The sequence below is a fragment of the Moschus berezovskii genome, chromosome 17 (assembly GCF_049115385.1).
Source record: "Moschus berezovskii isolate FMDL1 chromosome 17, NW_MosBer_1.0, whole genome shotgun sequence".
NCBI classification, from domain to species: Eukaryota; Metazoa; Chordata; class Mammalia; order Artiodactyla; family Moschidae; genus Moschus; species Moschus berezovskii.
The window spans coordinates 54,500,135-54,527,385 of record NC_142476.1 but is presented as its reverse complement, the minus strand read 5'-3'; the positions used below and the strand labels follow the sequence as shown (position 1 = coordinate 54,527,385).

At 34.7% G+C, this 27,251-nt stretch overlaps 1 protein-coding gene across 1 annotated transcript in view; it reads right to left on the bottom strand.

Moving 5' to 3' along the window:
* Positions 1–27,251, bottom strand: part of KIFAP3 (kinesin associated protein 3) — a 151,629-nt gene that overhangs the window by 62,062 nt on the left and 62,316 nt on the right. The window contains exon 11 of the mRNA XM_088845481.1: positions 6,678–6,778. Within this exon, the coding sequence (XP_088701607.1) occupies positions 6,678–6,778 (101 nt within the window). The remainder of the gene's footprint in view (positions 1–6,677; positions 6,779–27,251) is intronic.

The following is a 27,251-nucleotide window of genomic DNA, read 5'->3' as shown; positions in this document are numbered from 1 at the left end:
TTAATGCATATTATATAAAGATATTTTTCTCTTAGTCAAACTGCTAACAACATATGGAAGTTAATCCTAAAGTTTATAACCTAAAATTTTATGTTTTATCTCGAGGCTTAAGATCAACATGTCTTTGTTGATGGGTTAGACCTTATTCTGTTAAATCTTGTGGTTATTCTCTATGTTAGTTCTAAATAACTTCTAAGTTTCAAAAAGGATACATGGTCAACATATCATGTGTCTGTAAAAATTAATCTTACTTTTATATACTAGCAATGAATTAAAAACACAAATCGACTTACAGCTGCTCCAAAAAATACTTTGATATCATTCTAACAAAACAATACGTATACGTGTGTGTACGTGCATGTGTGCTGTCACTTCAGTCTTGTCCCACTCTTTGTGATCCTATGGAGCCTGCAAGACTCCTCAGTCCACGGGATCCACCAGACCAGAATATTAGCATGGGCTGCCATGCCCTCCTCCGGGGATCTTCCCGACCTAGGGATCAAACCCTTTTCTTTTGCACTGCAGGTGGATTCTTCACAGCTAAGCCACTGGGGAAGCCCATATAGGTATGTATGTATGTATGTGTGTGTAAAATTCATTTATTTGCTGTGAACTACAAAGACACTATAGCTGGGAAATGGTTAGTATGTATCATGCCTTTTCTCAGAGAGCACCTCTTTAACACAAATGTTGCCGTTAGTGGAATCTTTAATCACTAACACTTAATAATGTTGCAGAACAAGAAAAAACTATGGCATAGATAAAACAATCCTAAATTACTAGATACACATTTAACAGATTTTGCTACCTATGCATTAACTATCAATTAAAATTAAATTATAAATTAATAAAAATGTAGATGACAGTACTGTAAATATATACAGTATGTTTTTATACTATAATTTAAAACCTACTACATATGGATTTCTTTCAAACGTCTCCTGATACAAGAAGCTTTTTAAAAATAACAAAAGTCTGTTTGTTACATCAAGGTAACGCTTAAACAAGGCAAACTATGCTGTTATTTACTTGAAATTAATCTTGTAGTATGAAACTTGCCCTTAAAAGTGGCATTATAGGTGATTTGTTAGAAGCTGAAGGGTTTTGTTTTGGTTTTTGTAATTTCCATGTTAAGTTTTGTGGTGAAATATTCAGGAGCTAGCTTTTTAAAAAATAATGATGGTTTAAAACCTTATCCAATTCCCCACATCCCCAAATCAAGACTAAATATTAAAGAAACATATCATGATATAGAATTAGTTTTTCACAGTAAGAGAGACACTTAAACTTTAATTAGAGCACTCACATTTTAAAATATTAATTTAGTTCAAACTGTATGTGCAACATTGTCTTTGATTGCTACAGCACTTCAAAAGTAAGTGTAATTGCTAACAACTAGGAAATATTAAAACTAGATTTGTTCTGTTTTAACTATGTCCATTGTCATCTTTTACTAATTTAACAGGAAGGCACTAAAAGGGCTTCAGTCTTTGCAATGAAGAGGCAATAGTGTTCAATCAGACAAGTCCCATATTGAGTATCAGATACCAAAGACCCAGGACTGAAATCACTGTGTCTAGACTCTCTGGCACCTGACTTCACTTATTTACCAGTGACCAGAGGCCAACCCCCACAGCTCGCTATATTCACATACACCTCTACCACCACCACCCCCCACCCAAACATCTTTGAATGATTATGGCAGAACTTTGCATGCCTCAGGAATCTCTTCTGACTGGCTACTCCCTAACTCTGCTGTTTGAAGTGATGCTCTGGTTTCTGAACTTCAGCAGATAATGGCAGGCAGGAGCAAAGGGGGCTGTCAGAAAGGACGTTTACCAGCATTCAGCTAAAAAGAGGCATGTAGATCAAAGCGGGGCCAAATAGGACAACTGTGGTGGAAAACATGTGGATTACTATGAAGATTCTTGCACACTGTTCTAGGGTAAAATATTAAATAACACCATGACATCATTACCTAAACATGTACTTTGGCCATTCTATTACCAATAAATACTTTTTATAAGCATCTGGATGGCATTTGCACCTATTTAAACAAAACATGCATCTCAGAGGTCTAAATAACAATGAACTGTTAATGTGTACTCTTAACTATTATTAGAATACAACCATTAACTCCTGGTTATCCCCAAGTATGCTCACCTGAAACAATTCACCCACTGAGACCATTAAGATCATATATGAAGAAAGACTTGCCCTGACCCACAAATTTTATAGAATACTGGAAGAGGAAAAAATTAGAATATATTGGATAATTAGAGGTAATAAAATACAAAAGAAGAAAAGCAACATAATATTGGAAGAGATTATGAGGCATGATGAATTTATAACACCTACTCTGAATGTTAATTTACAAAAGTGAACTCTAATTATAGAGCATCTCAATGTATTTCCACCAAAGTCCAGCTCTTTAAGAATCAATAGAGTAATTTTTCCCAAAAGACCATCATCATGCACCATATACAACCTCTTTAGGTTAATCTAGTTTACTAAATGCTATTCTATGAGCAGTGTTAAGACACTGTTTATTTGGACTAATAAAATTCTGAAGAAATTTTAAAAAGTATAGTATAGGTTTCGTAAGTGTAAACACACTTAAGAAAAGGAGTATTTAAATTGGACTCTGAGTGGTTCCAAAATAGTGAGAACTATTTACTAATAGCATCTTGTTTTAGTACAGTGTTTCACAGTTTATAAAGTTTCTTTACATACAGAGCTAATGTAATTAAAGAATATGACCATACCACCTATTCTTTTTGATTGCTGAAATGAATATGAATGACAATTTAATCACAGCTTTCCTACTCTCAGGCTTCCTATGTGGTTCAGCAGTAAAGAATCCGCCTGTCAATGCAGGATATGCAGGTTCGATCTGTGGGTCCAATTCATGGGTCGGGAAGATCCCTCGGAGAAGGAAATGGCAACCCACTCCAGTATCCTGCCTGGAGAATCCCATGGACAGAGGAGCCTGGCAGGCTACAGTCCATGGGGTTGCAAAGAGTTGGACATGACTGAGCAACTGAGCATGCAACATTCCTACTTTCAAAGTTATTTTAGGCTTGTCATTTGAAAAATTCATTTGCAATTCTTCACAATATTTACTACACAAAAATTAATGTGCATAATTTTGAAGTGAACAAAATATTACATTAATTCTAACATATTCCAAAACCCAGATATACAGTTTTATTTAAGAAGAAGGTTAATCAGTTGCTGTCACAAGTGAGTTTAAAACTTTGCTAGTATTATAAACATTACTTTGAGTAGTCAATATTTCTGAAAGGAGTATCTTTTAAATTTCTGAAGGAAGCTTGGAAATTTCATCGTAATACCAAATTTTCTTTTATTTTACTATGTACTTTCATAACTGGCACTGGGTGGCAATTAAACCATGTCAATTTTTCCCCAATATGTCAAAGTTGAGCCTTATAAAGTACAAGTTATAGCCTGGATAGCACTTTAGGAACAAACATATTCTAGAGTATCATTTACTTTCTCAAACTATGACTTTATACTAAAAAGTTTCAGGATGTCTACAACATAATAAGACATACCTTCACTATTCTTACCGGGGTTGAGCTTTTAAAACAGAATACAATAAATTAAAACCCCCAAACAATGACCCCTGAATGAATTTTGGAAGATTTTGTTCATGAAATACAGACCATAAATGTTCTGAAAATCCCTCTGCAGAAATGTTTGATAGAAAATTATCTGGCAAGGAAATCTGCATGAATATTGCTCTTGAAAAGGTATGGGAGAATTTTCTACAAAGTTTTCAACTACAATAATATTAATGTCTCAAAAGATCTAAACAGACTTTTATTTCTGATTATTTATTGAAAATAGTTTTATATGTTATATTTGAGATTATAAATTCTATGGTATAGAGAGAAGGGTAACTCTGAATTAAACATTTAACAAAATAAGTTTTCCATCTCTTTTTAGTTTACATTTCTCTTTTATTTAAAATCTAATCTGGATTAAAATAATCAATTTAGACAAAAATATTTTTTGTCACTGCTTTCCAATTTGTATCTTGTAGTCAATGAAGTTCTGACACTAAATGGTCTTGGAAAAAAATACCCTTTGAAATTGTGAAGGAAAACCTTTGGAACATATGGAGTGAGACTGTAGTAAATCACTTGTAATCTCCCTTTGACATGGCTACTCTTTTATTGAAAACTTGTTTGACAAAGAGTTTGATTACACTTTGCATCAGCTATAGTCTGACATGTGTTATCTCTATAAGAAGCCTTGCCATGTTAGATAAAATATGCAGTATATTTGAAGGATGTCTACTTTCTGTAAACAAGCATAATTAGTTTATCCCCTGATTTAAAACCCTAAGAAATTATCCTTGAGAGTTTATCCGCTTTTTAATTACATGTGGATAAAGTATTAAAATTTTGGAATAGCAAATTCAATTTTTAGAACTGTTTTATTAATTTGGGATAAATAGAAGGATTAATAATTAATAAAAAGAAAAATTATGGTCTTATTTTTTACTACATGTTAATCATTTGTCAAAATAATACACATTTAATAACTTACATTAGGCTAATAAGGAATTACCTAGTAGGAGGCTTAAGTTTTTTTTTTTTTTTTTTAATCACTTCAGTCGTGTCCGACTCTGTGGGACCCCACAGACAGAAGCCCATCAGGCTCCCCCGTCCATGGGATTCTCCAGGCGAGAGTACTGGAGTGGCTTGCCATTGCCATGAGCATAATTTACTATTCATACTCTTCTAAAGTATCTTTTAAAGGTGTTATATTTTTATTGTGTATTATACATCCTGCAAGTTTCCTTTTATTTGTTTATTTATGTTGGCTGTGCCGGGCCTTCGTTTCTGCATGGTGCTCTCTCCAGTTGTGGGCACTGGGGGTTACTCTCCAGCTGTGGCGTGCAGGCCTCTCCTCGGGGTGGGTTCTGTGGAGCACAGGCTCCTGAGCGCACGAGCTTCAGTAGCTGCACAACACAGGCTCGCTCAGCAGTTGTGCTTCCCAGACTCTAGGGACAGGCTCAACAACTGTGGCACAAGGGCTTAGCTGCTCCAAGGCATGTGGGATCTTCCTGGATCAGGGATCGAACCCATGTCTGTTTTACTGGCAGGCAGATTCCTTACCACTGACCCACCAGGGAATCCCTGCTTTCTCCACTTTGCTGCTGCTGCTGCTAAGTCGCATCAGTCATGTCCGACTCTCTGCGACCCCATAGTCGGCAGCCCACCAGGCTCCGCCATCCCTGGGGTTCTCCAGGCAAGAACACTGGAGTGGGTTGCCATTTCCTTCTCCAATGCATGAAAGTGAAAAGTGAAAGTGAAGTCGCTCAGTCGTGTCCGACTCTGTGTGACCCTATAGACGGCAGCCGACCAGGCTCCTCTGTCCATGGGATTCTCCAGGCAAGAGTACTGGAGTGGGGTGCCATTGCCTTCTCCATATCTACTTTAGAAAGCCATATTATAAAAAATAATATTAATCAGCCCAACTAGTATTCTGATCATCAGATAGTAATCAGATTAGTAGAGCTCAGTTTAAAAAATTAATGGCACAATAGTGACTGAAGTAAATTCTCTAAGAGTAAAATCACATATGTATGTGGTTCAGTGGTAAACAATCCGCCTGCCAATGCAGGAGACATTCGTTCGACCCCGAGTCGAGAAGATCTCCTGGAGAAGAAAACAGCAACCCACTTGAGTATTTTTGCCTGGAAATCTCATGGACAGAGGAGCCTAGCAGACTACAGTCCATGGGGTTGCAAAAATAGTCAGAGACAACTTAGCGACTGAACAACAATGAATCTCAACTCTTACAGTCCAGGAAAGAAAATCACTAAACTCTTTTAAGACAAATAAACCTAACATATGAAATATTCCAAACAACTGAGTTATAGCAAAAATCTTTCTTGAGAACAGTGCTATAAAAGAAAGTAAAAGTATTTTAATGAAGCATTTTTTCATCAGAGCATGCAAAGCATTTAAAACAGTCAACCACAAACAAAGTTAAAGGGCAAATGACAAAGTTGGGAAATGTCTGTAATATGACGAGTTAAAAGTTATTATATATATAGATCTTATGTATTAGTCCCAAAATATTGACATGCCAATGGAAAAATTATCAATAGATATAAAAGATTTATAACATAATGTCAACAATAAAAATGTGAAAAATGTTCAACCTCACCAATATTCACAGAAATGCAAATAAAAAAACCCCCAGACATTCAATTTTTAGAGAAATGATAGTATCTAGTATTGTTAAAAGTGGAATGATAGTTGGGAGAAATCAACTCATGCCTTCTTGGAAGGTAATTAGGCCATTTTGTGTCAAATACACAACATACCTTTTGACCTAGTAATTCTAATTTTAGGAATTAAAACTAAAGAAAATATCGAGATATGATTAAGCTTCTACATACTATGATTTTTATTCCACATTATTTCATTTGCTTACATATGTTTACTTACATAGTTTTTATGGGATAAACTAGAAAGTTATTTTCATTTTTATACTGTCTGTACTTTCAGACTGTATGTAACAAATTTATATTATTTTTAGGAGGAAATTTTTAAAGAAAAAAGCTATTTCACAAATCAAGAGAAGAAAGCAAAAAACCCTTTTAAAACGCTTTTTTAAAAAACACTTAAACCACTCACCTGTGGTATGCAGTCAGTATATGCAAACATTGATTTAAAGCGGTCATCCATGCTTATGTGGTAAAGAACACACATTGCTATTTGTTTGTAGTTTTCATTGCCTGGAAATAAGACATCATGGATATGGTGAGATTTTATATTATGCTATGACTTGCACGCAATAACCACAAAGAAATTAATTTTTTGTATAACACAGTGCATTAAAACTTTTAAACTACAGAATTGATAAAAATCCTTATACAAATTCTAATTTAGAAAATATGAAATTTTTCTAATTTAGAAAAATATGAAAATTTTTAGGTTCCTATTTCAATTTCCCTGCTTGCCACAGCTAGAGAAAAGCCTGCCCAGACAGGAAGACCTAGCACAGCCAATAGTTGAGCAAGCTCCGGGAGTTGGTGATGGACAGGGCAGCCTGCGTGCTGCAAGGAGGGGTTGTAGGAGTTGGACATGACTTAGAGACTGAACTGGACTGATTTCAATTCCAAGTCTGGAGCACACCAACTGTGAAATATCACTAAGTTCCAAGAAATTACATGTATTTTACAAGGTATACTTTTGAAAAAAGTTAATCACAAACTGAAGAATTAATTGTTCTCAGCAGCCCAATAAATGTAGATTTGGGCACTGGCCTTGCCATCCCTCCTGTTTTATCAAAATATGTAATTAACACATTTCAGTGATAACGGAGAATGAATATAGTAAACAAAAAAGTTTATTTAATTTCTATGAATCAGAAACTGGAAAAATAACTAACGATAAAAAGTAGAACAGTATTTGCAACATTAAAAAAATACATGACTATAAATTGCTAAAGGGTATAATACAGACTAATAAGCATAGTCTAAGGATTGTCTTAAAACTTCGAGGTGAGATTATTCTTGTTTTATACACCTTGAAACTGAAAAAAGGAAAGTGAATGATATATCATAGATTTGAAAAATAAAATGGAACTTGAATATGATATTTAATCCTTCTACATGCTTTCATATACCATATTTTAAGGATCTTTATATGATCTCAAAGTCAGTGACAAAACTTGAGCTAGAAAAGATGTTTTGCTAAAAAGTTTTATTCAAAAAATAATATTCTTTTAAAAATTATTGGCTATAAGAAAATCTTGGGAGATATTTGGAATTTAAAAAAAAATCAAGTATGTACATAAATTTAATTGATAATGTCAAGAAAATTTTAAATATATTTTAACAAGGAAGATAATTTCAGGACCTTTATTCTTGTGTCTACTATAGTACAAAATTACTAAAATACTTTGTGTTTTTTAATAATACTAATTTACATTCTTATTTTCAGATATTAGATATATCTTTGTAAGCTGGTTAGCAATTCTTAGAGGACATAAACCTTGGTATTCTTACAAGATTTGTATATGGAATTTTCTCAAAAAATATCTGCTGATTGATTCTTTTTTTAAAAATTTTTTTATTGGAGGCTGATTACTTTACAATATTATATTGGTTGGTTTTGCCATACATTGACATGAATCTGACCCGGGGTACATGTGTTCCCCCTCTTGAACCCCCCTCCAACCTCCCTCCTCCCCATATCCTCCCTCTGGGTCATCCCCGTGCACCAGACCCGAGCATCCTGTATCATGCGTCGAACCTGGACTGGTGATTCGTTTCACATATAATAATATACATGTTTAAATGCCATTTTCCCAAATCATCCCACCCTCACCCTCTCCCGCAGAGTCCCAAAGACTGTTCTATACACCTGTGTCTCTTTTGCTGTCTCATATACAGGGTTAAGGATACCATCTTTCTAAATTCCATATATATGCGTTAGTATACTGTATTGAGGTGGCCAAAGTATTGGAGTTTCAGCTTTAGCATCAGTCCTTCCAATGAACACCCAGGATTGGTCTCCTCTAGAATGGACTGGTTGGATCTCCTTGCAGTCCAAGGGACTTTCAAGAGTCTTCTCCAGCACCACAGTTCAAAAGCATCAATTCTTCGGCAATCAGCTTTCTTCACAGTTCAACTCTCACATCCATACATGACCACAGGAAAAACCATAGCCTTGACTAGATGGACCTTGGTTGGCAAAGTAATGTCTCTGCTTTTTAATATGCTATCTAGGCTGGTCATAACTTTCCTTCCAAGGAGTAAGCGTCTTTTAATTTCATGGCTGCAATCAGCATCTGCAGTGATTTTGGAGCCCCCCAAAATAAAGTCTGACACTGTTTCCACTGTTTCCCCATCTACTTCCCATGAAGTGATGGGACCAGAATGGGGTCGCAAAGAGTCGGACACGACTGAGCGACTGAACTGAACTGGTATTGTATTGATGTTTTTCTTTCTGGCTTACTTCACTCTGTATAATAGGCTCCAATTTCATCCACTTCACTAGAACTGATTCAAATGTATTCTTTTTAATGGCTGAATAATACTCCATTGTGTATATGTACCAAAGCTTTTTTATCCATTCGTCTGCAGATGGACATCTAGGTTGCTTCCATGTCCTCGCTATTATAAACAGTGCTGCAATGAACATTGGAGTACATGTGTTTCTTTCAATTCTGGTTTCCTCGGTGTGTATACCCAGGAGTGCGATTGCTGGATCATATGGCAGTTCTATTTCCAGTTTTTTGGGGAATCTCCACACTGTTCTCCATAGTGGTTGTACTAGTTTGCATTCCCACCAACAGTGTAAGAGGGTTCCCTTTTCTCCACACCCTCTCCAGCATTTATTGCATGTAGACTTTTGGATAGCAGCCATTCTGACTGGTGTGAAATGGTATCTCATTGTGGTTTTGATTTGCATTTCTCTGATTATGAGGGATGTTGCCACTTGTAAAAGAATGAAACTAGAACACTTCCTAACACCATACACAAAAATAAACTCAAAATGGATTAGAGAGCTAAATGTAAGACCAGAAACTATAAAACTCCTAGAGGAGAATGTGGGCAAAACACTCTCTGACATAAATCACAGCAGGATCCTCCAAGACCCACCTCCCAGAATATTGGAAATAAAAGCAAAAATAAACAAATGGGACCTAACTAAAATAAAAGCTTCTGCACAGCAAAGGAAACTATAAGCAAGGTGAAAAGGCAGCCTTCAGAATGGGAGAAAATAATAGCAAATGAAACAACTGACAAAGAATTAATCTCCAGCTCCTGCAGCTCAATTCCAGAAAAATAAACGACCCAATCAACAAATGGGCCAAAGAACTAAACAGACATTTCTCCAAAGAAGACATAAAGATGGCTAACAAACACATGAAAAAATGCTCAACATCCCTCATAATCAGAGAAATGATTGATTCTATTTTTAATATTTAAGAGGCAAGGTGACTATAGTTAACAATTCTCTAGGCAAGAATACTAGACTGGGTTGCAATGCCCTTCTCCAGGGGATCTTCCCAACCCAAGCATTGAACCTTGGTCTTTAGTACTGCAGCAGATTCTTTACTGTCTGAGCCACCAGAGAAGCTGTTATAGTTAACAATACTGTACTGTATATTTGAAAGTTACTAAGAGAATATATCAAAAGTTCTCACAACCAGAAAAAAAGTATTGTGTGAGGTGATAGACGTGGTAACTAACCTTAACATAACTTACAGTGGTATAGTTAACTAACCTTATATCTAAACTTAACATATTTTACAACATATATATATACACACATATATATCAACTTATCACCTTAAACTTACAATTGTTATATCAGTTAGATCTCAATAAAGCTGGAAAAAACCACAATGTTATGTCTAAAAAATCAGAGGCTAAAACTGAAAAAATAAGCACAAAGATGTCACTGGTTTTACAAGATCTTCAGATGTGAGGCAGTGTGTTTTAAGTAAAATTTCCAAGGGTCTTTTACAGGTAAATTTAAGAAATATAGTGAGCCTCTGTCTACCATCTTGTTTTCCTGGAGCTTATTATATGTTAGACAAAAATAAATCATATGCTAAGAAACAACAATGTTAATCTTCAAAACAGTCTGTCAAATCAATTTTGTCATCTTTGTGTGTCAGATGGGGAACCTAACAGACAAAAATACTTCCTACACAGCCATTTTAAGCATCTGAGCAGGGCTTTAAACACAGGTCTCTCTGACTCAAAAATATTCACCAGAGGTGAAGCTATATACACCAAAGATATATTACAGTATCTCTCAAATAGTTTTGTATCATAAGGTGAAATGGTCTTTCAAGAGATATTATTAGCAGGTATAAAAGACTGACATACACTGACATATGATAGGATAAAGCACATTTTTAAAACAGAATTTTAAAAAATTAAGACTTTTGTATCTTTTTAAATTGGCTAGAGCCTATTTCCAGGAACTCTCAATATCAATGTAAAAATAACTTCTTGGCATAAAATTAAAATGGTAAAATCTAGCATATGTTTGTCAGATGAATACATACTAGTAAACACTTTCATCTTAACTAAAAATCTATGAATTCACTATATTCAACCACTTGGAATATAATATATGCAGAACCTACATTTGGAGGAAAATGTAATTCAAAAATTGTGAAATAACTCCAGGAAAGAGAAAAATAGAGACTAACTGGGTATTCCCAACTTCATTATTCTGCTCTTGGGATGAGAGCAATCTAAACAGAAAAAAGACTTGGGTTTGCATGATATGCAGATTAAAAATGAAAAATTACAACTTTCTTCTCTAGAGAGGAAAAGTATCTCTTAGAGTTTCGGTCAGAGTATATATACTTTACAGTATTTAGCTTTTCTTCTGGGTCTGAGATATTTAAAAATCTTTTTAAGGAAGTTTCAACAGTAAACTCAATATTCTGAAGGCACAATCTCTTTCCTTGCTATTCCAGTTTCTTTCTGTATCCTGTTCAGCTGTGGGTAGGTTCTAGACCTACATAGTTTTTACAAAATATTATTTGAAGGTATTTTCTCTATGTAATGGATTCACTGATAAGTAGGATTCTAAGTCACACAACTTACTAAATAGTAAAAGAAACAAAGGAATCAATATCCAAAATAAAAGATTTTTTAACATCAAAGTAAATCATCAAACATTAAAATTCAGAATGGCACTAAGAATGAAATATAAAGTGAAGTTGCTCAGTCGTGTGTGACTCTTTGTGATCCCATGGACTGTAGCCTAGCAGGCTCCTCCATCCATGGCATTTTCCAGGCAAGAGTACTGGAGTGGGTTGCCATTTCCTTCTCCAGGGGATCTTCCCGACCCGGGGATCAAATCCAGGTCTCCTGCATTGCAGGCAGATGCTTTTACCCTCTGAGCCACCAGGGAAGCCATACTAAATAAATGGTGAAAGAAACAGAGGACTCAGTATCCAAAATAAAAGATTTTTTAATATCAAAGTAAATCATCAAACATTAAAATTCAGAGTAGCACTAAGAATGAAACAGGATGCTATTCTGTTTGAGAAGAGTCTGTCTACTGCTGGTATTAATTAAAAGATCCTAAACTGCAGTGTTCTCATGGTACATCCATTCATGAAAGGCGAGAGGAAACAAAGATTCACCTTTAAGAGATCTGTGCCCCATAAATAGGATAACAAGGAAGGTTTTTATAGAGCAAATTATATGTGTGTGTATATACATACATATGTATGTGTGTATATGTATTATATGTGATTATGTATCTTTATCACTTACAAAGGACAACTCAGGAGAAAGGGTATGTGACCTAATAGAAAGTCTACAGTCCTACAATTACAGTCATTTTTAAAAAGTAGATGAATAACATATGCCACAAACATCTCAGATACAATAGCTTATTAATACATTACTTTCTTTTTTAACACAGCAAAACCCTCTCGTTTCAAAAGTTAGGATGATTCATTGTGCTACCTGTTCTAACTCTGTACTTCTGTGCTTGCTTTCTCTTTCTCCTCTCCCCATATTCATGGGACAGAGAAAGGTGAAAGCTCCCTGAGTTCTCCCATACCTTCCTAATTCTTCTTTATCTGTGATCTTCTATTTTACAATATCTCTGAATATATCCCTAATTTCCCGTCATCTTTACCTAAAGTGATTATCATAATCCCAAAATGGGCTAAAACAAAAGGACTGAAGGGGACAGAAGTTTAAGGGATGCAAGGCTATTGCAAAAGATTGCTGGACAGCCAATGTTTACATAACTACAATTCTCTGAGAGAGGGGAAGACAGAATTAAGCAAACTTGAGTTCCTATTATATGTTAAGCATATACTTATCATTTAACCCTTAAAACAACTGAAGAGGTATTATCTTTGATTTGGAGATGAGCTAATGACATTTATTAAGCATATGAATCCTTCAAAAGGAAACAGCTATGAATCTGAGATTCAAACCTAGGTCTGACTATAAAGCCTGTGTGCATGTACTCTCTACTAAATAGGCCTTCCAGGAAACAGCAGAAAGGGTGAAATAAAACCTAATAAACAGGAATTATTATCATTATTCCTTAGAGGCACAGTACCGAAAGGAAATGCAGTTAAGAAGGGACGCTATAGGATCTGGGGGTCTCGGGGGAAAAAAGGTAAGATGATGATAGAAGAGGGGAAGAAGGGAGATGAAATGCAGAAAAGCAATCAGTTATTTATCAGAGTACCTGTGTCCAGATGCAATAGGTTCCAATGGATGAAAGATCCTGACAGGGACAAATTACATTGTCTCCCGAGCAGTATGGGAGACTAGATCTATAACTGTTCTGAAACTCATTCTCACTGAATTGGACAAGAACTGCTATCAAGCAGAGCTTGATTTTATGAGAAAAACGAGGTGCTAAAAGCTTAAAAGTTGAATAAAGTGGTAAATAGAGGCAGTATAACATTGTGGTTCAAAGCCCAGGCCCTAGAGGCTGATTGCTTAGGTTCAATTTGTGAGTGTTATTTAAATTTTCTGTGCTTCAGTTTATCTGTAAAACTGGAATAACAACTATATCTATCTCAAAGTGCTGGTATGCAAGGATTAGGTGAGAGAATCCTGGTAAAACAATTAGTACTGAGTCTGATACACAATAAACTGATTCAATAAATGTCATTACTTACTATTATTATGTTGAAAATAATGTTTCTGTTTTACCAACAGAACACCATTTTTCTATTTTCTTTTTAAATTTATTTTTAATTGAAGGAAATTACAATATTGTGTTGGTTTCTGCCGTACAATGTTTTCCTTATATGCTGTCTTTGTGGTTTTCTATCCTCAAGATTTGACTGTAGTTTAGAGGTAATGCAAGTTTAAGCAGCAGCCAAGATTCCTTTGAGATGGCTATGCAGGGTTCACAGGTATATTCTGCCCTTGCAGCTGAGCCACTTGCTCCCAGTCACTTCCCTTTAAAGCTCTGTTACACCCAAAGTACGGAGAAGGCAATGGCAAGCCACTCCAATACTCTTGCCTGGAAAATCCCATGGAGGGAGGAGCCTGGTAGGCTGCATTCCGTGGGGTCGTTAAGGGTCGGACACGACTGAGCAACTTCACTTTCACTTTTCACTTTCACACATTAGAGAAGGAAATGGCAACCCACTCTAGTGTTCTTGCCTGGAGAATCTCAGGGACGGGGGAGCCTGGTGGGCTTCCGTCTATGGGGTCACACAGAGTCGGACAGGACTGAAGTGACTTAGCAGCAGTAGCAGCACACCTGAAGTATGGTCTTAGGAGAGTCATCTTCTGTCTCAAGGCTCCGTTCAGTGACCCCTATCTGCTTCATCTGAACCCTTCATCAGCTCTCATTCTCAAGGGTTATAAACCCCTTAATCAGAACAAAAATTGGGAAAAGAAAATTATCAAAGGATGGATAACTGTCACTAGCATGTATTCTTCCACCACCACTACCACAAACACACTGTGAACCTCTCTTCCTTCTGTCCTGTAACAGAACTTAATTTCACTTCTAGAGTAGGAAACAGCTGTGGAGGTGATGGGCTATAAGATGAAAGGATACAGAGAGAAAAAGTCTGAAAACACAGAAGACAAACCTCACAATTAGCTATATTACTTCACTTATCTTTAAGCAGCATGTCCCAGGCAAATAAAATGTATAGGTGTCTCCCATTTGTTTCAGTTGAGCTCAACAAAACAATAGAAACTGAAATACAACCAGCACTACACCAGAGATATACTTTTTTTTCCCTTGAGGAAGTGTGAAAGGGGGTGATGACAGATCTAAGGGACTACAATATCGTACCCTGAGGTCTATATACCCAATTTGCTGATGTCTTCTAGATTTTATCTGAGTAAAGGTTCCCTAGAATTCAATCAATTGATTTGCAAATATCTATAAAATTGATTTTCTTCTCATTTTGTATTTATTTAGGAAATGAAAAAAGATATAAAATGACACTTGTCCTTTTATTAAAAAATGATGCAAGTATTTTATAAATGGTCTTGTTACCTATATATAACCTTGATGGTTCTAACTCTTCTTTTATTGTTACAAATCACATATTTCCAATCTCCCCTAAAGAACTGCAAGATAGGAAGATTATAGTACATGAACCACAGGTATCTTACTCATTGAATCATAAATGACTATACAAATGATTGATTGCTTGATAAAAACACAGCCTATACTTTAATGGCATCTAGCAGATATCTGACAGCTATAGCAGAAGGACAAAGCATTGGAGGTAAAAAGTGAATACCTGGAGGGAGAAGGTGTCTGGAAATAACCCAAATTCCTCTCTTCAAACACAGCTGCACACAGAAAGTAAAGGCTTTCTGGCAGCCAACATGTATTATTAACTATTACTTAAAAACAAATTTAAAGATCACATAGCAATAAACGGCCATTAAGAGAGATTAAATGGTCAAAGTAAAATTAAGGCTTATCCTTAATAGTCTTCTTCACTCACTGGTAGAAAAGATGTGTTCTTAAAAAACAAATCCCCCAAAATTCTTGCATATCCTAAAGGAATCTGGGGCTGGGAGTTACAATTTTCCCATAAGAACTCATGATTAAGAACCATAAACTCTAGCTAACCAACTATGATTTCACCACATCCTACAAATGGCAGACATTTCAAAAGGGTTCCTTTAAGACTTACAGACATCAATTATTCCCTAATGGCATCCCAAGTTTAAAGTCTGCCAATAGTTGCAATGCTGGCATAGCACCAAAGGCTCTATGAATTTTGAGCAGAGCAGTGAAAAGATTGAATATTTTGGGAACTAAGGTCCTTAATGACTAGAGGTGGCTTAGTCAGATCTGTTCAAGTAATAATCGCAGGATGAAAAAAAAAAACGGCCTAGTCATTATGATTCCTTTGGTATTTATGGTAATAAACATGAATCATGATGAACTCACTGGCTATTAAATGCAGAGGTCATAAGTACTTCGATAGGATTTCCACAGGAATTCACCGTTAATTAGCTGGATCATTATTTGAAAGCGTTACTGAATTATCTTAGCAGTTGTGCAGCCATTCACCTCAAAATTGGTCATTCCCAGCTGAGGGCAGTTAATGCCTTAACAAACTGGTCATTAACTCCAGCAACTGATTTTGTGGGAATTACTGCACTTATAATGTACATTCAAGATTTTTTTTTTCTTTTTAAAGAAATTTGCAGCTGTAGTTCAGCTGGAGCAGCTGAAGGAGGAAAAAAGTCCACTCTGGGTTGCTCTCACGACCGATTTTCTGCCAATTAAAGGGCAAACACATGCTGATGGGTTTTGAATTTTAAAATGTCTTCAGTTTTTTTTTCATCTCAAGTGATTAGTAAAAACACCATTTAGCTACTAATTTTGTAAGACACTTGGGATTTTCCATTCACAGTTTGGTCAAACAGAAACATGAGTTCTGAACACCAGAACTCAAAGCCAAATTTCCGTTTCTGCAGTAGACCCAGCCCAACACTTTGTAAAAACAGAGTGAGAACACAAGTTATGGGCCACATTATTAGCCAGATTCTCATTCCCTTCTGCACTCCATGTCTTCGTTCAAAGCAGAAAACTCCCTTTGAAGTCACAAAGGGTCCATGAAAAGATAAGAGAAGTGGGAATATGAACACCCCTTTATTAGAATAGAGCAGCATTAAGGTGATGAATTACCCCTGGAAAGTCTATGTGAATACAGCATACTTCAAAATTCATAAGTGCCTTTAAATTTACAGTAGAGTTGGAGCCCTTAATGGTCTATCAATATAGTGAAAAATGTCACAGGGAAAATCACCACTTAAAAGATAACTGCAACAATTATTGAACATATATACTGACTATATTGAAATACACTAAAAAATATATTGCAAGTATATTAGACATTCTTTTGTACATGCTTCCATATCACTTTTTGTTTAACTTATTAGAGCACAAACTGCAGATACATAACCAGCATGACTAGATAGATAGCGTTAGTTAAAACTTGAATTTGGAGAGACCAATTTTTAAGATTGCAACTCTACTGGATAGTCTTCTCTTCTTGAATGGATTTGTTCAGTCATTTCTAACAGAGATTCGATATTAATAGATATAAGCCAAGAGTTTTTAACCATGAATTGGGGAGGGATGACAGAATTTATAGGTTACAATGATCAGTATGAAAACAAGTGTAACAATAGTTTTGTGATACAATGGTTTATGGATGATTTTTGTGCCCAATTACTTAATTTAAAAATTGTAACAAAACTTAAATTGTAAATCTACCATTAAACTTAATAGTTCTGTCACATTAAGACATAGTCATGAAATAAGTACCCCAAAATTCAGCACTTTTGACATATTTTCACTCTTTTTAACTATGTGCTGTGCTGTGCTTAGTCGCTCAGTCATACCCAACTCTGAGACCTTTTGTAACCCGCCAGGCTCCTCTGTCCATGGGATTTTTTAGGCAAGAATATTGGAGTGGTTTGCCATTTCCTCCTCCAGGGGCTCTTCCCATCCCAGGGATCAAACCCACATTCCCTGGGTCTTCTGCATTGCAGGCAGATTCTTTCTTTGCCAGCTGAGCCATTAGGGAAGCCCTTTCTTTCTAGTATGTACAAAAGTACATTTTGCCATGTGGTTTATATTTTAAATATTTTCAACGTTTCAATTTTACCTTGTCTGGAATATTCTTTTATCCAGAGCATACTACAACTTATTTATAATACACTACAAAATATGCATACTTGTAGTACAAATGATAAGGTCCAAAATAAAGCCCTTAACAATGGCTGCTTTCAAGCCTTTAGGCTCATATCATTCACTTAATGTGCTTTGGTCAGCTTTTACCACCTAGAAATGGAGACACCCCAGGCAATATTCACACACGGAGTATTGGAACCAGCTGGTGATAGAAGAATCCTAAGAAAAAAGGCTTCTTGATTTAATTGGGAAAACAGGAGGAAGCATAAATTTTACTGCCATTAATAACTTCAAGCAATCTTGATATGACTCTACTTCACCCTGACGGCCAGACATGTGCTTTTTGTTAAAGTGCTTGCCACATCTGACCCCTATTGTTTGCTCACTTGATCAGGTAAGAAAATGTAGGTTTGTTTATAGGATAAATGAGGCCTATTAAAATTGAGAAACAGTGTAGCAGTCTATGAAGAGCTACGTACTGAAATAGATGTGTGAAATTCCATAACAGTTGTGTAATAAACAGGCCAAATAAAGTTATGAAAAAACTACTTTAAGTTTCTTAAAGAAATCATCATAAAGGCAACTTAGTATTTAAAAAATGAAAAATAGTTCCTATTAGAAAACCTTCTGACCATTTTGCTTTTAATAAACAAGTCAGAAAAGGTTATTTATAAAATATTAATCTGTTTATAAAGACAAGCTTATTTCTTCATTTTATGATACTTTATAAATTAAGTCATATTCATATATAATGAAAAGTTAATTTAACTTTATGAGGGAATTTCAGGAGTGTTTAGAATTTAACTTTTTAAATTTTATCTTAAGGACATATGACAGAATGGTCAAAGAAAATAACCCTTAATTTTTAAATGATCAAAGTTTAGAGTTTAGCAGTATCTACTCTATTGATCTCCAACAATAAGGAAAATCAGACTTGTTTGAACCGGAAGAAATCAAACATTTATCACTTAACTTTTGACCTGGTCTGACTCCCTACATGCTGATAAAATCTTTCTACAGCCTTGGAAAATGCCCTAAAACCCAGATTACCTAATTAATCCAGATCAAGATGAATCAGGTGCTATTCTTACTCTTAAAACCATTCTGGGTCTACTCATATAATGTAGAAAAATTTACATCCATTTATAACACCCTAGAAACTAATTTATCTTCAACTGAAGAGAATATGGTCTAACATTTGGATTCATTTTGAAATGATTCATGTGTAATTGTGAAACAGGCATGACAAAGTGCTACTGAATCTAGGAATCCTAATTTTTCTGCCATAACCAATAAAATTAGTTTCAGCAAATTAGCATAGAGTCCACGACTTTCAACTGTAAAGAAATCAAAAGGAAAGAAAAGAAATGGGATGACAGCTAAAAGGTAAAAAGAGTGCAGAGTCAAGAAGAATCTTTATTAAGATGGATGAAATGATAGAATAATTGTATTTGATGGGAATGATCTAATAGAGAGGGAAAGTTAATAATGTGGGACAGAGAACTTCTGGAGCAAGAATCTTGAGTAGGAAAGAGAATGGAATAGGGAGGGAGTATGGCTTATGGTAAGAGTTGGGGCAAGTTCATAATAATGGGAGAGAAGCAAAGTGTAGACACAGATGCTGGCAGGAGGGTAAGTGTGGCAACAGAAACTCATGGAAATTTTCTTCTACTGCTTCTACTTTCTCAGTGAAATAGGAAGCAAAAGAATGTAATGAAATCAGGATAAGGTGCTGGATTTAGAAGAAGGTAGAGGAATGAAATTCTCACCTAAAGAATGGGAGAATGACTAGACAAAGGGAACAGTATAACTGCTGGGCAGCATTAAAGGTCAGTATTGATCATCTAGATGCTAGATTCTCTAGATTATCTTTATGCGGCTGTCCCTCTGAGCTCAGGGTCTTCTGTTTTCATCTTCCGATACTGTGACATATATCTCCAAACTTTCACGAAGCACCAAAGAAACTGGTAAAAATGATTCTAAGATGTGAGTGGATGAACACTTAGATATTCAAAGGGCAAAGCAAGAAATAAGTAAACGTCTAAGAGAAAATCAGGAGTATCCTATGGGAATAGGAGTGCTTGGGTCTTGCCTAGAAATCCAAATAGAAGATTAAGAAAACGTATCTTGGCAAAACCAAACATGTCTTCCAGCTAGATTTAACCTGCTATTTTAAGACTCCTGACATACTGTTACTATGAGGAGTGCTTGGATTTAACAGGAATTAAAAGCTTTAAAAGAATGCTCTAATTCACTGGTTTTCAAACTATGTTTTGAGGATCCCCAAAGGGGATCCACAATGTCACACCATTTTATAATACTACTAATATATTATTTTCATTTTTTTTACTCTATTTCATAAAAGGCTACATGACATAATATATATGACATACATGACATGATTTCACAATATATTGTTGAGGGAGATATGAGAGCCAGATGTTGTCTGACTGTAAAGAGATTTGCAAAAGAAAACTATGTCCACCCCCTCAGTAATTTCTGGAAAAGGGTTATTTTACATAAAAATATTTATGTTAACATATGGCAGGTTATTTTAAAATAAATATGTAACATTTATTATTTTAAAATAAATATGTAATATGAATATAATAAATATCAATAAACATAACTCCATATAAACCAAAAATAGTGGGGGGTCCTTAATTATTTTTAAGAGTATAAAAATGTCCTAAGACCAAAAGTTTGACCTTAGGACCAAAAATGTCCTAAGACCAAAAGTTTGAAATTTGATGCTCTAACCATTGAATTCCAGTAAGGGAACTTACAAAATAGCAGAGAAAGTGTAGAAAGTGGTGACTGCCTGTAATTTACAGGTAGCTACCTAATCTGCCTAATCATTAGGTTGGTTGCGCTTATTCTATTTTTATTTTAACACATGCAAAAATTCATGTTTATAACATAAGAGCTGTATATTTTGTAAGGTTTATTCCACTGAGTTTAAATGCCTTTGAAAATCAAGTTAAAAACTGAAAGGCTGACACGAAAATGCAGAACACTACTCAATTTAAAATCACATCAATGTCATCCACAAAAGGGGAAAAACAATGTAATAAACTCAAAACTGTCCCAAAGAGTTCATTAGTGAACTGTGGCAGTTTCTTAATGAAATCATTAAGCATGCACTCTGTAATACACTGCTTCTGTGATATTTAAGCTTTATGCACAAAGCAATGTCACAATGAACTAGGCGCTTCTAAAAAATACATTTCAGTTGTATTTTTATGATTGCTTCTATGTTAACATCATCCCCAAGCACATTAAACAGTACGCAGTGTATGAAGCAGCAAAACTATGGCACCTCTCAGGAGGTACAAAAACATTATTTGCCTGGTGCATCTGACAAAAAGCTATTAAAATTTAGCTTTTCAAGTTACTTTTGAAACACTATCAGTGCATTCTCCAGGGAACTGAAGAATACACTATGACAAGGAATTTCCTTGCCATTTCCCAACCCAGGATATTATGACATAAGGAAGCACTCTTGAGACATATCAATGTCAAATGTTTTAAGGACTTATGACAAGGGAATTTTTCTTTTAATGATATGATTCCTAGATGAGCCAAAATCTTTAAACACTTTATAAAAGTTAACTCAGTATCATAAGAAACTTGAACAAACTGTCCAACAATTATATAAGTAAAGTTAAACTTTGTAGGTCTAAATCAATTTGCATATAATTACAATTGATGAAACCATTGGTTATATGATAGGTCTCCTAGATGGTAATATAAAGTTACTAAGCATAAGAAACTATGTCAAGTACAGGGATTAATAGAGTTGAAAAGGTTATAAACTGATATTGAACTAAGCAGAGATAAATTTAAGATCCTTATGAAATCTCAAGATATCAAAAAGTCAAATAAGTGAAAAATTTTGGTGGTATTTAAGAAAATAAAACAAAGGAATTTAGATATAAATTTTTACAATCTTTGGATACCAAGTTTTCCAAGGACCCAAATAAAAGTTTTGAAATATTTTGCGAGACAATGCCTTCTTTCTCTATGCCTAGGAAAAGATCAAAACTATCCAAGCAAATTGATTTCAAGATAAATCAACAAATAACAATTTAAATGATAATTTCTAAAATTCCTTATCAATCCCTTTATATGTTCCTGAGGTCAAAGGAAAAAGCTAAATTCAAAATTTCTAAATACACTCATGTGATAAAACAGTACTAATAAAATTTCTGGCATTATTAAAAGACTCACATGGCAAAAGAGCTGACCTATAGCATGATTTCTCCTTAACCTTTAATAGTTATTCAAATCACGAAACCTTCCACAACTACATATTTTTTCCAGTTATTCAGCAATTCTAACATCAGCAGGGGTCGCAATGTACTAGTTAAATGTTTCAGGATCCAAAGGAAAGGGATTAAATGTTCATATAGCACAGCTTTATTAGAGCCTGAAAGATTCATGATTCATTATTCTCTAGTTAAAATAATACATTATTAAGTATACGAAGATTTTTCAGTTATGGGGTCCCCAAATAATAATAAATAAGCCTACTTAAAATCTTGTAGCATTTCCAGTTGAAAGAGCATCCTTTAAAAATCACTTTAGAAAAGTTCTACCAGATGTGTAGCTTTACAAAAGTGCTTTTGCATTTTGCCTCTTTAAAAAAGTAATTTCTATATATAATGTTAAATTCAGTCATTTGTCAACTTGAACATATACCGAATAAAGAATTTATTTCTAATGAAGAAAGCAAACTGACCAGTCATATTATATTATATACTAAATGCCCTTTAATTCCTTCTTGATAACTACAGTGAAGAAAATGTAACTTAAGTTCTTCAGATACTTGATTTACAGAAGGTTTTTTTCCTCTTTCCAAAAAAATTCCAGTTCCATGGAATCATTTTAAGCGCCAGCCATGGAGTAACCTAGAATAATGTAGATTATCTACTAATGTGTTGACTTTTAATTAACACATTAAAAATCCAAGAGAGACTGAAATTTCTGAAGATTTGAAGGGAAAGAAGTCTAATCACTTTCCCTAGTTCAGCTGTCTAACTGAACATCAAATCAATCAGAGGACAAAAAATCAATGATTAAATCATAAGCAGAATTTAAAAAGAATAAAAAATAGAAAATATACCGCATTACACATAGAAATGGTAAATACTGCTTCATGAATATTTAAAAATTACATATTAAACAAAATGTGTAATATTTATTGCAAAACATAATGTATATTAATTTACACACATATATACATACATGCATATGTGAATACTGGGTTGCAATGTAAAGTATGATACCATAGTCTGGGATAAAAGATATTTGAAAGGCACTGCTCTAGATGAATTATTTCTTATGCCTTTAAAATATGTGCTCTCTATAATGCCAACTTCTATTTATATATAGTAGTAGTGGCCAAAAATCTTGAAAACTCAATTGAGAAGTTTATTTTATTGTATTAGGAGTTAATGATTTAATCTTTCACAATATAACATATACATTAACAAAAGTAAAAATGACCATTTTATTAAATCACTCATCAGGAAATCATTCTGTCTACACTGCATATAATTTCTTTGAACACAGCAAAGAGCACAATCAAGCAGAATAGGTTCTTTACAGTCAAAAGAAATGTTACAAAGTCCATGCAATAAATGTTACTAGAACCATTTGGGCACTCATTTGAAATTCAGTTTTAACAAAATATAAATTTCAAGTAAGTTTAGTTGTTGGTTTTCAAGACCAAAGGAGATTAGAAATATATCATCAGAGGAAAGGAAAATTGCTGCCATGGAATTGCTGTTGGTACAGAAGAAATGAGGACTGACAACCAAGGACGAGAGAGGAAAACAGAAAACACTGTATATAAAAATTAAGAATACAAGGCATTCAGGGGTCATTTAGCAAGGGGGAATACTTGAGCTGTTAATATTTACAGCCTTGTATAATAAATTATCTTCAGAATTACAAATTTTAGTCAATGATAACAAAAACAGAAGGGAATACTTATACAGCACTTGAGCCCAGGCACTCTGGCTCCAAAGCCCATGGTTTTAACCACTACATTATACTGCTTCTCAATAAAAGTTTAAATTACATTTATGTATTAAAGTAAGTTTAAGGAAATATTTAAGAAAAGAATGATGTAATCAATTTTTCAATACAAAAGGATTACATACTCTTAATGGTATAAGCCTGAAAAACAAACATCAATAAAGACCCACTTCTGGATATCAATTATTTGTGTTCTATGTACTTACAGTAATTTCACATATAATATTGCTAATATTCACCATACTATATCATTTAACCTACCCTATTAATATGTACCATTATTACCTACATACTGGAGATGAGAAAACTGACATATGTGTTAAATGATTTGTACAATATCACATAGCTAGTAACTGATGAAACTAACACTCAAAGTCATATAGTCTGGCTCCAGAATTTTAGCTTTTATTCTATGTGCTTTGTGCTACTGTAGTTGCTAGGTATGCTATATATGGTAATATTTGCAATAATGTCACAGGATGTACTTTCAAGAGATTCTGGTAATCCTGGAAACCCAGCTAAAATTCAGGAAAATTTAAAAGTGTCTTTCAGGATCATTAGGCTACTTGCTCACCACTGCTCCAGTTCTAATCCTTTCAAGCATTTGCCCACCCCCTTAAAGTTCTAGATGGCTATGTGATTTGCTTTATCAATGGAAATGTGAACAAAAATGACATCTTTACCTCAAAATGGAAGCCTTTAAGTTTGCAATTTTCCATTTTCTCTGTTCTCCCTTCTCTGGTACCATGGTGACCTGGAGGCTCTGTCAATTTGGGTCCTTGACTGATGTTAACTAACATGGACTACCACTTTCAGCTTCCTTATAGTGGATATAAACATGAGCAAAAAATAAAACTTTTTTCTATTTCAAGCTACTGAGAGCTTAAAGTTGTTCATTAATGATCATAATCTTGTCCTCCTGACTAATACATTTAATAAATGGGCTGTTTTTCTGGGAAGTGATGGATAAAAGGGCCATTTTGGGGACTTAATAAAATACAAACAATTCTAAAATTTACAAAATGGTTCTATTAAAAAAAGTCATATTGAATCAGTTACTTGGAATTTGGAACATTTTTTCCCCATAGGCTCAACTATATAAGCTTATTTAGCCTCTAATTTAAATGAAAAAGAACTGAAAATAACAGAGACATTAAATAATTAAATAAAAAGCATGTGAAACAGTTGTTTGGTATCCTGAACACCTGTAGATATTTTGAAGCATTTCATAGACTATAAGTTGGAAGGCATTGTTCTCTAGTATATTTTAATTTCTCTTTAATATGTACATTTTCTCCCTTTCCTTGATTCTGGAACATCAGAAGATATTCTCTTTCTTTACTACACATGATTGCCATTGCTTCTATGGCATGTAAGTGGAATGCAAAGGAGGAACTAAAGAAAGTTATCAAGCAAAAAACATGAACATTTGAGAAAAAGAAAAGAAACTGCTTATACTCAAATTTAAAGACTTGTTAGCAATGAAAGAGAAAAAAGGAAAAAAAGACAATACGACTAAATAGGAATGATTTTAGAGTCTATTTAGTAGTTCTCAGATAGATGAAAAGTTTTCATGAGTTTATAAATAAATATTGGTTCTTCACATGGCAAAAGAGCCAAGCTGTAACCAACTTCCTCTTTGTTTTAATAATTATTCAAATCACAATAAATTTTCATATTATTTTTCAACTTATTCTACAGGAAAAATTTTGTGTATATTTTTATGAGGAATGCTTTTTAGCCATCATCTTCTACTTACCCAGAAAGATAAGCCAAGAAGTTACTAAGGCAAGGTAACTGTAAACATCTCAACAGAATTATTTTGCTTTCTATCAGTTTTTACAGATCAGCCAAAAACAGAGGGGGAAACTTTTAAGACCATCAACTTCTAGCTATATAATGTAAGGTTAGAATAATACTAGCGCTTCACTCTCTCTAGTTAGCAAAATCTGATGCCCTAGGAATTAACAATATTTCAAAGAAAATAATGAAGCAACACTTTGAAAGAATGAGTGAAAGGAAGTAAAAAATTTTCAGATGCTCTTCCTATTCATTTTCTTCATTTTTCTACTTCATGATGATTCCAAGAACTTCACAGCTTCTCAGTAACAGCCTAAACTTAACATGTTTTTTATGTATTTGTTGAAAATAATCATATTTCTCTGACTATTATATCTCATTTGGTGGTGTCCTTTTTTCAGTTTTATTCATCTAATGGACAAGTCTTTCTTTTTTAATCTCGTAACTCTCCTGAACGCTAGACCTTTTTCTATCTGCTTATCAAACATCTTTGTCGAAGATATCTTTAACATGTCTGAAATTAAATCTATCACTGATGCCCTCAAATTACTTCTTTTATACTTCTCTATTTCTGTTCCTAGCAGTAATATTCTAACTCACTGAGTGTTTATGAATAGTTTATCATTATTCATATCCAAACAGGAGCCATGTCACATTAAGTTTACCTATGATATGTCTAAGCTATTTCAAATCCTAAAATATGATGCTGTTAAAGTGCTGCACTCAATATGCCAGCAAATTTGGAAAACTGAGCAGTGGACACAGAACTGGAAAAGGTCAGCTTTCATTCCAATCCCAAAGAAGGGTAATGCCAAAGCATGTTCCAACTACCACACAACTGCACTCATTTCACATACTAGCAAGGTAAAGCTCAAAATCCTTCAAGCCAGGCTTCAACAGTATGTGAACAAAGGACTTCCAGAGGTACAAGTTGGATTTAGAAAAGGCAGAGGAAGCAGAGATCAAATTGCCAATATCCGTTGGATCATAGAAAAAGCAAGAGAATTACAGAAAAACATCTACTTCTGTTTCATTGACTACGCTAATGCCTTCGACTATGTGGATCACAACAAACTGTGGAAAATAAGAGACAGGAATACCAGACCACCTTACCTGCCTCCTGAGAAACCTGTATGCAGGTCAGGAAGCAACAGTTAAAACTGGACATGGAACAACGGACTGGTTCCAAATAGGAAAAGGAGTACATCAAGGTTGTATATTGTCACCCTGCTTATTTAACTTCTATGCAGAGTTGTTATTGTTCAGCTGCTCAGTCATGTCTGACTCTTTGAGAGCCCATGGACTGCCTCATGGCAGGCTTCCCTGTCCTTCACCATCTCCTGGAGCTTGCTCAAACTCATGTCCATTGAGTCAGTGATGCCATCCAATAATCTCGTCGTCTGTCATCCCCTTCTCCTTCTGCCTTCAATCTTTCCAAGCATCAGGGTCTTTTCTAATGAGTTGGCTCTTTGCATCAGGTGGCCAAAGTATTGGAACTTCAGCTTCAGCATCAGTCCTTCTAATGAATATTCAGGGTTGACTTCATTTAGGATTGACTGGTTTGATCTCCTTGTAGTCCAAGGGACCCTCAAGGGTCTTCTCCAACACCACAGCTCAAAAGCATCAATTCTTCAGCATTCAGGCTTTTTTAAGGTCCAACTCTCCCATCCATACGTGACTACTGGGAAAACCATAGCTTTGACTATATGGACCTTTGTT